At 43.3% G+C, this 18,618-nt stretch overlaps 1 protein-coding gene across 1 annotated transcript in view; it reads right to left on the bottom strand.

Annotated features, from left to right (window-relative positions):
* Window positions 1–826: 826 nt before the first annotated feature.
* WRNIP1 (WRN helicase interacting protein 1) overlaps window positions 827–18,618 on the bottom strand; it is a 28,452-nt gene continuing 10,660 nt past the window's right edge. The window contains exons 4-7 of the mRNA XM_004387910.2: window positions 9,695–9,924; window positions 2,916–3,071; window positions 2,149–2,228; window positions 827–1,564 (exon numbers count right to left, since the gene is read on the bottom strand). Of these exons, the coding sequence (XP_004387967.1) occupies window positions 1,289–1,564; window positions 2,149–2,228; window positions 2,916–3,071; window positions 9,695–9,924 (742 nt within the window). The 3' untranslated portion in view covers window positions 827–1,288. The remainder of the gene's footprint in view (window positions 1,565–2,148; window positions 2,229–2,915; window positions 3,072–9,694; window positions 9,925–18,618) is intronic.

Raw genomic sequence — 18,618 nt, 5'->3', positions numbered from 1 at the left:
TCTACCCCTTTCTTTTTAAAGAATCAAAATCAAGGAAAAATTCAGATGTAGACCTCTTAATGAAATATTAGTAAAGATGATGGATTGAACCCACATCTAATTTCACTTCCTCCCAACTCCCTGTCAAAACTACAGTAAAGGAATTTTTAGAACACATTAACCTCCAAGAATGAGAGAACAAGAGGATAGCTTTAGAAACCCTATGGGGCAGTTTTACTCTGCCCTATAAGGTCACTATGAGTTGGAATCGACTCAATAGCACACACGAACAACATGCAGGGAGGAAAAAATAGAAAAAAGAAATAATATCCTTAGGGAGATAAGAAACGCAGACACCAAATAAATGCATATATACATATAGAAATGGCAGTCCCCAAGCAGGTGGACACTGAGGGGGGGCATGGAATTGACAGATTGGATGGGTCAGTGCTTGTGGAAATCTGTACAAAATGGCTATTGAAGAGTTTGAAAAGAATTCGGAATGGGTACCAAAAAAAAAAAAAGCCGGAAGGGGGTGGAGGCATATTCAGCTTCAGGAAACAGCAAATGTAAAAGAAGAATATAGTATTTAGAAATATGGAGCTGCAAGAAGAAACAGCTGGGGGAAGAAGGGAGGCATGGACAGGGGACTACTGGATTCTTTTATAAGCCTTTTAAAACTACATGAATGCATTACTTTAATAAAAAGACATACTGACTTCTCACTAAGCTCTCCAAGGTTCTCACCTGTAATGATTTTTCTTTCACAGTAGTTAGCTACCAAAATGTGGCAGTGACAGATGTAGCTAAGATCCCAGGTGGGGAAAAAAATTAAAGAACTGAAGAGTACTTTGAAATAGTTTTATTGGCTCATAAGACCTTTGCATATAAAAAAAATACCCAAAACACTATGCAGTATTAAATCACAATTACCTTTTTTTTTAACCAATTGAAACTACCCAGAATATATATTTTTTAAACAAACAAAAAAATCCTAAGGAACTGAAATTCTGAAATGACATTATGACTTAAATACTATGACAAAATAGATAATTCCTTATAACATGAATTGCACAAAGCTGCCAGATATTTTCACAAGCGTAACCAGTACACAGAGTGCAAATGAGCACAATTCCAACGCTACACATTTAGCTGAAGTAACTGTGCTGCCACCTAAGGAACTCTTAGAATTCTGGCACAAACTGCTGGTCTGTTTCAACTTCCCCAGGCAGCCAACTTCACAATCTGTTACTCTTTCTTCCTGGCACTCCCCAAAAAGAGACAGCCTTCCACTGTGACAACCTGAGAGTCAGCATCGCCTCTGCTTAAAGAAGTCGACCCCTCGTAATTCTTCAGGCAGGTACTCCTGATCCACAGGCTCGCTGTACATGGGGTTGTACTTGTAGCCTTTGCCATACCCCAGATCCTTCATCAGCCTGGTTGGCGCATTCCTCAGGTGCAGCGGGACAGGAGGCAGAGGCCCCTGGTGGTTTCTCAAGCAAGCTTTGACGTTGTTGTAGGCGCTGTATACCTCAATAGACTTGGGGGCTCTAGCAAAATAGACCACACACTGGGCCAGAAGCACCTACAACACAGAAAGGTAACATTTCATCATGAAGGTGCCAGGAAGTCTGTGTTTTGCAGTACTCTTTATGATACCTTTAGCTAATTCTTAAGTTTTCCACCATGCTTTTATTATCCACTCCCCCTTTTCCGCCTACAGTCTGGAGAGCCAACTATCACAGAGAAAAGAAATTCCTACACAAGGTGACAGGTTGAACCAGATGAGTCGTTTTCTTTTTTAAACTGCAGAACTTTTGTTAAATAAATTTTTTTCTTAAAACTCCAATGTATAAACAGCTAAACATGAAACTGCTCTAGAGGTGAAGTCTACAAGACTTTCTGCTCAGCTTCCTCAACACTTCTGCCCCTCAAAGCCCTAAAGCCCTTCCTTTGGACCCCAGGACTCCTAAAAACAGTTGGAAGACATGGCCTAGGGCCTGTGTCTCTCTAGTGATCTCAGATCTAGCATTAGAGTAAAAAAGCAGAGCAGCTTCTTCAGTGACTCGGTTCATCCATCAGTAGTAAAGGCCGACATAGTCAAATCCACAAAGGGACAGAGCACAGGAGAAAGGGGCTGATTGCAAAGAACTGAGCAGATTACTTTACCTCACATTCGGGCATGCCTATAAAATGACAGCCTTGGTAGGCAGCAACTGCTTGTGTTAATGCAGACGGGTCTGCCAGACCTGCCACACACACAGAGACAAAGGAAAATTTAAGTCACAACATACAGTATCATTCTGACCAGTGCATGCACTTTCAGGATGGCAGACAATCATTGCGTGTAGATTTTGCTGACCCCGAACAATTCCATTTCACATAATGGATTGGCTGTTCTCTGATCTCATTAATTTATTCAAGAACTATTTACTGAGGGTTACTGTGTGTAAGGGATGGTGCTAAGAATGGTTCCCTTGTGGATAAAAACTCTATCTAGTAGGAAAAAGAGACTAGGTACAACAAACTTAAGGGCACGGGTCATTCACAAGGATGAATATGTTAAAAACAAACAGTTATTAAGACCAATGAAAACTAAAGCTTTTTTGATCTTTTTCTTTAAATAGTGTCCAGATCTTCCATTCCTATCTCAAGAGCTGCCCAATGAAAACTGACTGCAAAGTAAATTTAAAAATTTTTCTTTTAGTTCAGTACTCTGAATAGCAACTGAAGAGGAAATGCTGACTTTATGAACACACTTAAAAGCACACACGCATACCAAGAAATATACTTCTGAGTTCATATTTAAAAGTCTTCTGATCTTCTCCTTACCTCTCCCACATGGTATCAAGAAATTCTCAGGCCACAAACAGGCAACACCCCCTCACCTCACCCTGCATGGGCACCAGGTTCTGGGGCCTTCCCATTACACTCACCTATGTCCTCGCTGGCAAATCTCACAAGCCTCCTTGCCACATACAGGGGGTCCTCTCCTCCTTCGAGCATGCGGGCCAGCCAGTAGAGCGAGGCGTTCTGGTCGGAGCCACGCATAGACTTGTGAAGTGCAGAGATGCAGTTGTAGTGCTCTTCCCCTAGACACCAGAGAATATCTCAGAGAGTGGCGAGACACAGGGCCCACAGAGCTCAAGAGGGAGAACCGTTTATTCAACTGGCTGATTTTACGGAATTCTGTCGAAAGACACACTCAGAAAGCTTGAGGATAGTAAGGCATGACAGCTGCTCTCAAACAGCTCAGCAGGAGGGTGTGAATAAATACCACCAGCATACCAAACCAAACAAAAACCAAACCTGTTGCTGTAAAGTCGATTCCGACCACTAGTATAGAGGACCAGAATATGCCTTCAAATAGTTATCTTTGGGGCTGATGGGTTTCTTTGGGGCCTCCATTTCCACTGAGAGGAATGTGATGGTGAGGAAGAAGCCCTGTGGCTGTGCACCCTGAGTGCAAGCACAGACAGGCCAAGGGTGAGGAGGCACTCCCCTTGTAAAGGTGGTCCTCCCAAGAACTACAGTGGTGTTGCCAGGGAGAGAGGTGAAGGGAGAGTGGTTCTGATATTCTAGCGCCTTCACGTGTCCTCACTGTCCATGGGAAGGAAAACGACCCTGGGCCTGGTAGTAGCCACTGTGAAAGGGAGTCAAGTGGTGAGGGCAGATGCTGCAGCCCATTTGTCCCTCAGTGTCATTCCAGCTGGTGTCATTTAAACCTCTCTCCCCAATCCCCTGGTGTGGGAAACCAGTGTGGTGGGACAGAGAAGGACTGATAGACTGACACTTCTCACTCGGGAAGTCCTGCAGCACCTCTCTCTTCACTAGGTCTTACCCCATTTTTTGCCCTAGATTTACATGCAAGCAGATCAATGAACTGTGTTTTAGAAAAACACCTACTTATGAGCAGACAATTACGGCTATACAATCCTCTGTAAATGCCCAGTCCCTTCTGACTTATGTTCAGGAGTGTTCCGCAGAGCACCTCCCCTTCTGAGAGGGCACAGGGCCTCCTCTCTATTTGTATCGGTCCTTCAGGAGAAGCTCCTGGTCTGTGCTCATCATCAAGCCAATGTAAATGGTCACACTGGAACTGCTTCCACAGTGTGTGGGCCCTGGTCACAAATCCTGGCAGCTGAGCTTGCTGGTCAGACTCACTTGTCTCAGAAGGAAGGAGAACACACAGCTGGTGCTGGCCCTGCCAGAGGGCGAGGCGCCTGGGCAGCTCCCATCTCAGAGGACACAGGCTCATCCCAGTGGGCGGATGGACAGACTGAGTTGTCCCCTGGCACAGGGCTTCCTCATTTAAAGCACAACACCATGGAGAAAGGCTGGGAAGTGTCCCGGGTGAGATTCACAAGGTTCTGGGCCCAAATGCCTACCCTACCAGCCTGGAAACTCTAATTCTGTGCTGTCCTTCTCTCTGAAGATGATCATGGGGTTAGGAGGAGGACCGGGGTGTATCCCCCCAGGGTAGGCTTGGCACCCATGGATATGGAGGGAACAGGAAAAACACCTCTGGTTCACTTTGTCAAAATTAAACTAGGAGATGGATACGAGTCACTCCTTTCTCCTACCTTCACTGGGTCACAGTGCAGGCAGCGGCTTTAGTGGGCGCAGTGCAGGCAGCTGGCTATAGTAAGAGCATGGGCTCTGGAGCCAGGCAGCCTGGTCTGAACCCTAAACTTACTAGCTATGTGACCATGGGTAAGTTACTTATCCTCTGCATGCCCCAGACTTCTCATCTGAAAAACAGAGATAGTAAGAGTACCCACCATGTACAGTTTTGAGTCTTAAATAATATACGCCTGGCACAGAGAAAGTATTATATAAGTGTTAGATATTATTCTATGCTACGTTCCCTTTTTGCCTTTACTATGCTGCTTTGTAATCTGAAATGTCACATTTTTCAAGTCAGAACTTGACTTCAATGCATGGTAGAGAACTTGCTTTCATGTGGAAAATTTTCACTCTGATGCAGAAATAGCTGAGCTAGTTACTGGATCCCACAAATAACTACATACTAGGTGACATTAGGAGCCCTGGTGGCGCAGTGGTTAAGAGCTGTGGCTGTTAACCAAAAGATTAGCAGTTCGAATCTACTAGCCGCTCCTTGGAAACCCTACCGGGCAGTTCTACTCTGTCCTATAGGATCGCTATGAGTCAGAATCGACTCATGGCAGTGGGTTTTTAGGCAACATTAAAAGAAATAATAAAAATCTTGGGGGCAAGGGTGTCTCAACAGAGTGACAAAAAGGCCAGAGAGCAATACCTTACAGGTTTCCAGGGCGATACTTCTACTACCCCTATTTATGGAACAGCACCTGTAGAGCAGTCTCTGGGACTGGACTGCTGAGGTCTGCAGACCTCCTGTGGAGAAGATCTGCTATGGTGGTGGGGGTGTGTGACCACATAAGGCAGAACTCAGACTTGCAGAATGTGGGGCTCTCAAGGCCTGTGCTCCCGGCCGCCTCCATGACCCCAGCTCTACCTGGGGCAGCAGACAGCAGGAGAGGAGATCCCCATCACGCACAGCTCGCCTGGACAGGACGTGAGGTTCCAGGAGTAAAAACTAGCGTCTTGTGTGGGGAAGAGGGCTCCAAAAAGGCCATCAGTGACCGTGACGGCCAAACATGGAGGCACCAGTACACAGTCCCTGGAATCAGTCAGATCACCTGCTTTGTGAACTTAGGACAACGGGGATGATAATAATAGCTACCTCATAAGGTTATTTTAAGGACCCCTGGTGGCACAGTGGTTAAAGCGCTCGGCTGCTAACCGAAATGGTAATGGTTTGAACTCACCAGCCGCTCCATGGGAGAAAGATGTGGCAGTCTGCTTCCATAAAGATTACTGCCTTGGAAACCCTATGGGGCAGTTTTACTCTGTCCTATAGGGTCGCTACGAATCAGAACTAACTCGATGGCAATGGGTTTGGTTTGGTTGGTAGGGATATTTTGAGAATTAAAAAAGATAATGTATTTAAAATACTCAACAAAGATACAATGCAATCCCGATCCAAATTCCACCAGCATTTTTTAATGAGATGGAGAAACAAGTCACCAACTTCATATGGAAAGGGAAGAGGCCCCAAATAAGTAAAGCATTACTAGAGAAGAACAAAGTGGAAGGCCTCACACTACCTGATTTTAGAACCTATTATACCACCACAGTAGTCAAAACAGTCTGGTACTGGTACAACAACAGATACATACACCAATGTAACAGAATTGAGAATCCAGACATAAATTCATCCACCTATGAGCAGCTGATATTTGACAAAGGCCCAAAGTCCATTAACTGGGGAAAAGACAGTCTCTTTAACAAATGGTGCTGGTATAACTGGATATCCATCTGCAAAAAAATGAAACAAGACCCATACACAAACAAGACCCTCACACCATGCACAAAAACTAACTCAAAGTGGATCAAAGACTTAAACATAAAATCAAAAATGATAAAGATCATGGAAGAAAAAATAGGGACAATGCTAGGAGCCCTAATACGTGTATAAACACAATACAAACCATAAGTAACAGTGCACAAGCACCAGAAGAGAGACCAGATAAATGGGAGCTCCTAAAAATCAAACACTTATGCTGATCAAAAGACTTCACCAAAAGAGTCAAAAGACAACCTACAGACTGGGAAAAAATTTTTGGCTATGACAAATCTGATCAGCGTCTAATCTCTAAAATCTATAAGATACTGCAAAACCTCAACAACAAAAAAAGACAACCCAGTTAAAAAATGGGCAAAGGATATGAACAGGTACTTCGCCAAAGAAGATATTCAGGTGGCTAACAGACACATGAAGAAATGCTCACGATTATTAGCCGTTAGAGAAATGCAGATCAAAACTACAGTGAGATATCACCCCAACAAGGCTAGCATTAATCCAAAAAACACAAAACAATAAACGCTGGAGAGGTTGTGGAGAGACTGGAACACTTATACACTGTTGGTGGGAATGTAAACAGGTACAACCACTTTGGAAATCGATTTGTCACTTCCTTAAAAAGCTACAAATAGAAGTACCACACGATCCAGCTATCCCACTCCTTGGAATATATCCTAGAGAAATAAGAGCCGTCACACGAATAGATATATGCACACCCATGTTCGTTGCAGCATTGTTCACAATAGCAAAACGCTGGAAACAACCTAGGTGCCCATCAATGGACGAATGGATAAACAAATTGTGGTATATCCACACAATGGAATACTACACAACAAAAAAGAACAAAGATGAAGCTCTGAAACATCTTATAAAATAGAGCAATCTGGATGGCATTATGCTGAGTGAATTTAGTCAGTCACAGAAGGACAAATATTATATAAGACCACTATTATAAGAACTCAAGAAAAGGTTTAAACACAGAAGAAAACATTCTTTCATGGTTATGAGGGTGGGGAAGGAGCGGGAGAGTTATTTACTAACTAGATAGTAGGTAAGAATTATCTTAGGTGAAGGGAAGGACAGCACTCACTACAGGGGAAGTCAGCACAACTGGATTAAACCAAAGCTAAGAAGTTTCCTGAATACAATCAAACACTCTGAGGGACAGAGTAGCAGGGGTAGGGGTCTGGGGACCATGCTTTCAGGGGACATTGAGGTCAAGTGGCATAACAAAGCTTATTAAGAAAATGTTCTGCATCCTACTTTGGTGAGTGGCGTCTGGGGTCTTAAAAGCTTGCAAGCGGCCATCTAAGATGCACCAAATGGTCCCAACCACTTGGAGTAAAGGAGAATAAAGAACACCAAAGACACAAGGAAAGTAGTAGCCCAAGAGATAGAAACAGCCACATAAACCAGCGACTTCATCAGCCCAAGACCAGAAGAACTAGATGGTGCCTGGCTACCACCAATGACTGCCCTGACAGGGAACACAACAGAGAGTTCCGGAAGGAGCAGGAGAAAGGTGGGGTGCAGTACTCAAATTCTAGTAAGAAGACCAGACTTAATGGTCTGAGACAGGAGGTACCCCAGAAAGCATGGTCCCTCGATTCTCTATCAGCCCAGAACTAAAACAGTTTCCGAGGCCAACTCTTTAGACAGGGATTGGACTGGTCTGTGGGACATAAAGTGATACTCGTGAGGAATGTGCCTCTTAGCTCAAGTAGATACAAGAGACTAAACAGGCAGCTTCTGTCAGAGGTGAGATGGGAAGGCAGAGAGAGTTAGGAGCTGGCTGAACGGACATGGGGAATCAGCAGTGGAAAGGAGGAGTGTGCTGTTACAGTATGGGGAGAGCAATTAGTCACATAACAATGTATGTATAAATTTTTGTATGGAAAAAAAAAAACCTCAGCAAGTATCAGCTGACGATATGGGGATGGTGACTTTCTGGTTTTTAAATGACAGTCTGATAAAATGGGAAGGAGGAGCTCCAGATGGTCTCATTATAAGGAAGAGTCTACTAGTGACACTGTGGAGAAGGGGGAAAGACCCCAGAAGCAATGGAGAATCCAGCATGCAGGAATATTTGCCTCTTAAAAATTATATTTTCTTCCTGCCTTCAACTCTTATTTCTAGCCAAAAGTAAAGCAGGGTTCTACATCCAGAATGTTTCATTCCCCAGACTTGTCAAGCATTCACATGACATTTGAGAGGATGGGAAGAGCGGTCACCCAAGCCCCTTGGGTTGTGCTAGGATAAGGGCCCTGCCAAGCAGCACATTCCCACCAGGATGCAGACAGGTAACTACTCTTCTCAGGATTTTTCACCAAATGTGTCTAACATGTTCTCTGTACTGATTAACACTCACCACACAAAAAGCATCACTCACTTCCCAAGGCTGTGTGGCACTCACTCATGAGGAGGCAATGCCTGGACAAAGGTCACTCATAAGCCCCTCCACCCCTTCTCTAACTACTAAGAAGTACTCTGTAATCAGATAGCCTTCGGGAATACTGTAGACATGGTTCGGCCTACGTGATACACTGGAATGTTCAATTATCAGCTTCCTTTTCTGGCATAGCTTGTAAAGGTGTGGAAATCCTATCCCAGTTACTGCAATATAACTCTATCCAGAACCACACAAATGTGAAAGCACAAGAAGTCCAGCCTAATCTGTGTGATGCTATCTTCACCACCCTCTTCTTCTATAAAAAGATACAAATGTGTTGTGCTTATGACACTGAATCCTGCCAGGCCACAACTGAATAAGAGCTGGTATCACATTTGGTCTTTGTAAATGCGATTCTATGCCAGCAGATAAGTGTATACGACAAAATTAATTTTTAAAAAAGATATTACAAAATGAAAGCTCCATGTAAACTTAATTTTTTGTTTAGATTCTGGGAGTTTAATTCTCAATCAAAACTAATAAATCCCTTATTGCAACAGTCTTCTCATCACTTACTGCCATTGTAAATAACCACAGGAATGATTCACTGTTAACCAAGTAAACAGGCTTTCTAAGATGCTTGTGTTCTAAAAGGCACCATCACAGAGTAAGTGAAAAGCATCTAACTACCTCAAAAGATAAAATTTGAAGCTTGCAATTTCAAACCCCAGCACCTCTCAATCCCGGTCAGCATGGCTCCGGCTTTATGCAGTTGTTAAGAATGGTCAGGAAGCCAGCTCTCTGAGTGTGGCTCTGTGTGGGTTTACTTCTATTACCAATGTGGAGCTCCTGGAAGGGAGGACATGTGGACATGACTTTTTCCATCAGGGTTTCACTCTTTCCACCTTTCAGTGACTTACCTGCTCGGTCATATAAAATGTGGGACTGCTGGAGCCCCTCTTTCACATCGTTTTCCGTGATTAGAACTCTACTGGGAGAATACGTTTGCCCACTTTTCTTACAAAACATCTTCCTTGAGCTTAACCTGGCCAGAACCGCCAGCTGTAGCCCATTTAGACCAGCTCTGGCATCCCCATCGCTGAGATAAGCCAGTGTGTCCACAGCTTTATCTTCTATGAGCACGGAGGGCCTGCAACACAACCAGTGGTGATTACTGTCACATGCATGTCACACACTCCATTCTGCAGCACACCTTACTGACTCACACTTCTTAGTAAGGTCACCAACAAACTACCTTTAGATTCCAGGTAGTTTGCCCCTCATTAACTCAGGTTGTTATGCATTATCATGACTGAGAACTGACCTGACCTTATGAATCACAAGGGTGCCTCACTGTATAAGCACACATATGTATGAGCACACACACATATAATAGGCATGTGTCAAGGAGACACTGAACGTTCTGAAAAGTCACTGTTAACACATGGTCTAACTGATTCTACCCTACAAGACTTGGGCAACTGCAGCTTCTAGTGAAAACTTCTATTAAAAAATGCTAGTACCTCACTATAGTGTACAGAAAACGTATGTTCCCAGACTCCGCCCAGTTCTAGTGAGATATGTGCGGTATAACACTGTGTGGAAACATGGGAAAGAACAGCATCACATCAGAATAACAGCTCTGAACGGCTCTAGAGACACTGTAGTTTAACTTCTGTGTCTTACAGATCAGAAATGAGGGCTCCAGCTACTTACGGCATGCAACAGGACCTAGCAGGTCTCTGGAAAGGCAGTAGATTGCTTCATGGTGGAAATTAATCAGCAGATGGTAACACAGAGAACAGAGGTCACCTGCCTTAGAACCAATCAGAAGACTCTGCCAGAACTCAGCTGTGAGACCTTGGGTAAGTCACCTCATCTCTCTCTCTGAACATCAGGACTAAGATTCTACGATCACATTTCTAAAGTTGGACCTTCATAACGAAGGCCTAACTATGATTATTTCCAAGTCAGCAAAATTTTCTATTCCTAGTCTAGTTAAATAAGGTATCTAATGTATTTAGTTTTTTAGAAGGGTCTTATTAATTCTTGGCTGAGCTGCTAGCTGCACATTTGTGAAGCAAAAAAATGATTTTTCAAAGCTCGCTCATGCCATTGCCAAACTTCAGCTAAAAATATCAGTAGTAATTAATAAGTCATCAGGACTGACTCAGTCAGCTACTTAGAAAACACTACACAGGCACTGACTGGGCTGGGCTGAGGAGAGAGAGTCATGAAGGGGTCCATCTTGTCTCCAAAAGTCAATACAGAATTCCTTAGAGCACAGCCATACTACTTTCCTTGGTGAGTGATTGGAATAATGCTGGTCTGTATTTCACTCACTAGAAGACTTAATTCTATGATTTTAAACACTGGCTCATCTCCTTCCCTTATTTATTGAAAGCCAAGCTTTCCAGTTAGTTGTTGTGGATCATCCATCAGCTAGCATGGCTTGTCTTTACTTTCTAATAGATGACTCTCTCATCCTTCTTGTGACCACTGCATGGGACCCAGGTCATGGGTATGGCCTGCAAACCAATGTTCTCCCTTCCTGAGAGAGCTCCACCTCAGCAGAGACCCAGTCAGATACTCAAGACAGACACTAAGGCCATGTTCGAAAACCTTTGGGCCACTTCTCAATCGAACACTGTTTAGCAGACTCTCTGGAAGATGTAGGGACCGAAGTCAGAGGAGGGAGCACAGGTTCACAACGTGGCTGAAAATGAATCACACACTTGTGGCTTTTATTTGTATACTATCTGTGGAGACGGGAAGACAGGGAGAACCAACATTGCCTGATAATCTCAGTTCAGTCTTGGAACTGATTAAAGCAATGCCTTCCATCCTCTTGGAAAGCTTCCTAGCAACAAAGGGCTTGCAGGACACTGTAGGAAGAAAAAGAAGTAAAGCAGGCGCCCTAATCAATGCTACCTTAGTAACTGACTGAGCCCTCATTCAGAGCCAGCTATCTGTTGAGCACATGTCATCCCTCTCCCCCTAATAAGTACTGCATCCTCAAGGGCAGGAAGCATGATGTATTCATTCTTGTATCCCCAGTGCCTGGCAGGTAACATGCATGCAATATATGCACAATGAATAGACTAACTACAATTGTCCCACAACCTCAGAGGGAAACATTCATTTTTTAAAAAATTATATTATATGGAAAGTATAAAGAAAGCAAATTAGTATCTCCATCGTCTAGAGATAGTGACAGCTAATATATCAGTGTTTGATTTCCTTTATGCATCCACCCACCTATGCAACCATCAACCTTTCATCTAATTTTTTAAATAACATTGGGATAGTGCTGGGTATAGTTTCACATCCTGCTATTTTACTTAACAAGCAGTTTTTTGAAAAACAAATGAGCGACTCAGAGCTCTGAATATCACTTAAAAAACACACACATTATATTAAATTTAAAAAATGCAGACAAGGGGGCAGGGGGCAGAAGTCATGTGTACTACCTTAACATCACTATGCTGATGTACACCTCTTTCTGTGGGTTTGCCCTTTGTGTCTCTTTAGAGGCACGTAGTGCTCTTTGGGCAGTCACAAGATGGGTGGTCTTATATACTCTATTACTATACTACTCCTCCATTTCCATTAGTCCTCATGTAAAGGCAGGGAGAAAGCCGTATTAACTATGAGAAAAGCAGACTGCTCCACAGAAGTATAAAAAGCATGCTGTGAATAAAAAGCCTTTTCAAATGGGTATATATGTGGTTGGAAAACAAGGAACTTCAATTTTTAAACTCCTAATGAAAGGACAAATTGTTCTACTGTGACCTGTTGTCATCAAGTTGGAAGTCACGGGGGAATGGGAGTGCTGCCACAACACAACCAGAGCTGAATGCTTTGAACCAAGACCCCACTGCTCCATCCTCCTTCCTTCCCTTGGATAAGAGCCACATTTCAAATTTCACCCCCAGCCAAAATGAGGGAGTATATTTTTAAACACAAATCAGTCTGTCAACAACTCTATTCAAGTAATAGAAGGAGACAGCTGAGGGCAATCACAATGGTCACACAGATGAAATTACAAAATGGAAATTCGCTACTAAGAACATGGTGCAGGATGTTGAAAAGGTTCTACCTACCACCCAATACATCCTGAACTCCAGCTTAGGCTAAATATGGTCTAAAGACTACTAAAACAAGATGTACCAAAAGGCTGGCAGTTTGAATCCACCACGCGCTCCTTGGAAACTCTATGGGGGCAGTTCTACTCTGTCCTATAGGGTCGCTATGAGTCAGAATCGACTCAACAGCAACGGGTTTTTACGGGTACTAAAATACCTTGAGATCTCAGGAAAGGGAGATAGATGAGGATACTCATGCCAAGAATGATGACATAAGGGATGTTTATACTGGGATTTGTAAAACTCCTCAGCAAACAGTAACTATTGCACCAGATATCTTGAAAGAGTAATCCTACTCTAGAGTTTAACACTTCTTTTAATTTAGGCATTAAAATTTAATGAAAAACTTACAAAATATTTTCCATTTGGAAATCACCTTTTACAGGTAGATCAGAATTAAATCAGGCAAAATTTGCCTTGGGGAAAGACTGCCCAAAATTTACTATCATCCTAAGAGCCTGGATGGCACGATGGTTAAGCTCTTGGCTGCTAACTAAGAGGTCAGCGGTTCAAATCCACCAGCCGTTCAGTGGTAGAAAAGACCTAGAGATCTGCTCCTGTAAAGATTACAGCCTTGGAGATACTATGGGGCAGTTCTACTCTGTTGTGTAAGGTTGCCAGGAGTATGAATCAACTTGACGGCACACAACAACAACACAGAGAAATAGGCAAGAGATAATAAATCACGTTGCTTTAATGTAATTAAAAAAAAGTTTTCTATAAGAAAAAAAACTGACTAGAATAAATGCATTGAAAAAGATGATATTCCTAGCTAGTAAGACCTGGAGATAAAGTAGACTTAGAGAGCTAGCTTCTCCAACTGAGGAGCAGTGACTTGATCCTAACAGAGGAACATGGGAAGTGATGCCCTGTCTAGACAGCAACTCCCTCTCTCCTCTTCTCTTCCAGGGTGTTGATCTTTGTGCACATGCACACTGTTTTTCGGTGGATGATACTGGGATTTGGAGGATGATACGTGATTTGGCTGGGAGTTTAAGATGGAGAAAGTAAAGTAAGTGAAAGTGTACCTGATATTTCATGGCAGAACAAAAGAATATATATGGCTCAGTTAAACTCTCCCTCCCTAAATTACAAAACAATATTCTGTGAATTTCTTTCCCTAAAGAGAAGGAATATTGCCTATTACTTGGTTAAGGTAACAACTGTTGTAGGTGGTTCTCAACCATGAATATACCTCAGATGACAGAGAACTTTCCTGAAATACAGATGCACATCCCTTACCACAGATCTACTGACTCAGAAATCTCCAGGGACAGACACTGAGCACATACATGTACTTTCAAATGTATCCCAGGAGGGCACGATGTGTAGCCCTGGTTAAGAGGTATTACTGCTAAATTATACCCTGGAATCTTTCGTTCCTATTCCCATACAAATTAATAGTGTTAGCCTCATACAAACAACTCTTAGAGAGGTTACAATGTTAACACTTACTGTCACATTTACCCTAATTTTAACTTGGTGTCTAGACCCCTTCTAGCAACTGAGGTAGCTTAGGTGTTAGGCTCCATCACTTTCAAGCTGGGTGATCTTGGGCAAGTTACTTACCCTTTTTGTTCCTCAGTTTTCTCATCTATAAAAGGAAACAATATCTACTTCACAGAGCTATACTGTGGATTAAATGAGATAATACATGTAAAACGCTTAAATGCTAGTTATTTTCATGATTAATCAGAATAATTTTATTAGCATACTCTCCAGAATAGCAAATCTTCAAGGCAGAACCTAAATTCTGCTGCTTCCATTATAAGCAGCATGAAAGTAAAACAAATAAAACAAAACTTACTGTCTCCACAAGGAGAAAATATACATTTCACAGATGATGCCAACTTCCTGTTTAATCCCATGGAGGACATGTCTTTCCTGATAACACTGTAGCTTATATCTGGTAGGGTCCACAGCTGATAGAACAGTGGCCCCAAAAAGATATGTCCAAGTCCTATCCCCAGTACCTGTGAGTATGACCTTATCCGGAAACAGGGTCTTTGGAGATGTAATTAAGGATCTTGAGATGAGATGATCCTGGATTTGGGGTGGGCCCTAAATCCAGTGACAAGCGTCCTTAGAAAAGATACAAAGGGAAAAGACATAGAGACACAGGGAAGAAGGCCATGTGAAGATGGAAGTAGACACTGAAGTGATGCAGCCACAAGCCAAGGAACACCAGGTGCCACCACAAGCTGGAAGATACAAGGAAGGATTCTCCCCTAAAGCCTTGGTGGGGATCATGGCCCTGCTGACACCTTGGTTTTGGACTTCCGGCCTCCAAAACCGTGAAAGAATAAGTTTCTGTTGTTTAAGCCCCCTGGTCTATGGCATTTTGTTATGGCAGCCCTAGGACACTAACACAAGCTCCGTGAGGTCTATGCTCCTGGCTGCCAGTGTTTCTATGTCATCATTTTAGTAAGCTGTACTAATGTAGATGGCGTAGTGGCCAAAAGCTCAGCTGCTAACCAAAAGGTTGGCAGTTCGAATCCATCAGCTGTTCCTTGGAAACCCTACAGGGCAGTTTTACTCTGTCGTATAGGGTTGCTATGATTCGGAATCGACTTGATGGCAACAAGGTTTATACCAATGTAGAATTCCTAGGTGGTGCAAATGGTTAATGTGTTGAGCTGCTAACCAAAAGGTTGGAGGTTCGAGTCTACCTAGGGACACCTTGGAAAAAAGGCCTGACAATCTATTTCTGAAAAATCAGCTACTGAAAACCCTAAGGAGCACAGTTGTACTCTGACACATATGGGATCACCATGAGTCGGAGTTGCCTCAACAACAACTGATTAATGTAGCTTTATAAAATGAAACAAAACACTTTTAAGTAAAATTATTAAAATCTATACTCACAACTCATTCTGGCCAGTAGTACCTTCTATTCTGGTGTCCCACTATTCTTCTTTCCATTTGGTGTTAGAAAAGATTGAGAGACAGAAAAAAAGAAAAAATATATAGCCATCTTGTTTGGGGTTCCCCTCTCATGATGACCAGAGAAAAGCCCCAGCATCAGTGGAGTCCCAGCACCTCAGGTAGATGCCCCGTGTGTCTACACAGCTAGTTAGATACACTGTAGAAGCCACTGTGACGCCTTCAACCAACTCTTGGAACTCTGCCAAGATAAACAGTAACAGCGCAGGTCTGGCTTCTCATTTCATTCTCTGCGTCTCCACAATCTTAAAAATGCTGCATCTGGTCCACAAAGAGCTGACTCTTCAGGGGTGTTTTCCATATGCAAGTGTCCTATGACCTGGGACTCTATACCCTTCAAAGCAGTGAGCAGTGCAGGGTGGTTCAACACTAGCTTACCTCCTCATTTCTGCAGCACAAGCTCATCTTACAACAGACCCATCTGGATTTTTCTCCTGGCCTCCAAAACTAACCCAGGACACAGAGAACACGTGTTTCTGTTTGAACCATGTGATTACAATGCTTATAGCGCAAAATACATGAAAACTGCTGTTACCCATACAAACCAAGGAACTATGGCATAAGTACTTTAACACAGATTACCAGCTTACCTCTATCTTTCTCTTCACAGCCATATTACTTAAAACATCTGTCTATCCTTGCTACCTCCTTCTTCCCCTACAGTCACTCCCTCCCATGCTGCAGGCTGGAGTCTATTCCCATCACTCTACTGACATGGTTCTAAAGACGTCAACAGACAAATGCCAAATCCAATAATGCATTTCCCTCTATCTTATTTAACCTTTCTGACGCATTTTACTGTTGTGGAAGAGCCTCCTAGCTACACCCTAAGCCACTGTCTCTTTTCGTCTCAGTAAACCTCAATTAGTGTAGAGCAGTGGTTTGCAGGTATCTCCCTAAAGTGGGGAAGGGATGCTGTTCTTTGGCACTTCTTCCTTCCTGTTATCTGGAATACAGATATACTGGTTAGAGCTCCAGCAGCCTCCTTGGAGCACGAGGTAGAGCTATGTGCTCAGGGTGGCGGAGCAGAAAGACAAGGGCCTAGGTCTCTGATGATACAGCACCATGCCCTGTCTACCTTCAGGCTCTTACATGAGAAACAAACCTCCATCTTGTTTACACCACAGTTAATTTGATTTGTTTCCATAATAGACAGCCAAGCCTAACCCCAACTGATACAACAGTGTCCAGTACTCTTTCTTTGCTGGTGTCAAGGCATCCCTCTGGTTTTCCTCCTACCTTCTTGGACTTTCTGTCTCCTTAGGCTCCTCTTCCTTTCCCACCCAATTTATGCTAACAGTCCTCAATTCATTACCCTTAGCTCCTAGCTCTCTTCAGCTCTCCCTGGGAGAAGTATTCAAATGCATGGGCTATACTATCTCTTAAATGTTGTGACTCCCAAATCTCTGTCTCAAACCTTTCTACTGCTCTCCTGAGGTCTGTATCTAACTGCCTAGTGGACCTCTCCATATGGATCACCTAAAGACCCCACAAGCTGAACAAGTCTCAAATTGAATTCTGCATCATCTTCCACCCCCACCCTCTACCTTCTGCCCTTCTTCCTATCTCTTGTTCAAAAGTACAACTATCTGCCCAGCCACCTCTATGTGAGTTTCTTAGACCCCTCATTTGTACTGCTTCATTACATCCAGGCCCCACAGACCTTACTTGTTCACTATTTCTCACAGTCTCCTCCTCTGTTTCTGCTGCTCCTGCCTTTGTTCAAGTCCTCTGCATCTATTAGTCTTTCGCATCAGCCTCTTTTCTTCCTGCCTCCTGTGGGAGCTCCCTCCAACCAACCCCCTCCAAGCTGCCAGTGAGCTTCCTAAAATGTACATCAGGGCATGTCATTCTCCTGCTCAAAATCTTTTCGTGGTTTCTCATAGCTTTCCACATCACCTGCTTACCCTAAAGCACAAGCTCTTTTATGTTCTGGCCTCATCAACCATCACTCCCTCGTACCACTCTCCCATTCAGCCACAGTGAACACAGATCGTGCTCTTTATTACCAGCTTGTTTCACAGGCTGAACCCCTTTGCCGAAATTAGCTTTCTACTTCATCCAGTTAAACTTGGCTTATCCTTCTAAACTCAGTTCCAGCATAGCCTCATCGAGAAGGGGAAATTTTTTTTTCTACCCAGAGATGCCCTAGAAGAAAGACCCAGAGATCCACTTCTGAAAATTCAGCCATCAAAAGCCCCACAAGCACAGTCCCATTCTGACACACAAGAGGTCGTGATAAGTTTAAATGGACTTGACAGCAACTGGTGAGAGAACACATGCTGTCCAAGGATGTGAGATATCCAACTTTATACATTCTAGATACCTACTGTCTACACCCCAACGCTCCTTGTGTATAACTCTATTAGAGTACATCCCTGTAACCTGACTGTGATGAGACGGATTGCTTTTATATGGTCTTTCTCACCATGGTCTTGTAACTCCCAATAAAAGACTGGGTGGGACTATGTAATTGAGGGCTTATGGCCCACCAAGGGGATTGGACAGCTTGTTAATAATGTAAATAAGTTGTACAGAACCCTGATGAGGGGATTAGTCATTTTGCCATTCTGCTAGTCTTAAAAGAGAGCCAATTCCAGAGCAGAGGGGGAGCCTCACTACTACCCAGAAGAGGCAGAAGTGGAGTGTGTCGTTTGGATCTGGGATACCTGCACTGAGACCCTCCTAGACCCTGGAGACAGAGAGACAGAGAGAGAGAGAGAGAGAGAGAGAGAGAGGGAGAGAGAGGGAGAGAG

Source organism: Trichechus manatus, unplaced genomic scaffold (assembly GCF_000243295.1).
Source record: "Trichechus manatus latirostris isolate Lorelei unplaced genomic scaffold, TriManLat1.0 scaffold00198, whole genome shotgun sequence".
NCBI lineage: Eukaryota > Metazoa > Chordata > Mammalia > Sirenia > Trichechidae > Trichechus > Trichechus manatus.
The sequence above is the reverse complement of the archived record's forward strand: the minus strand, read 5'-3'. Positions and strand labels throughout refer to the sequence as shown.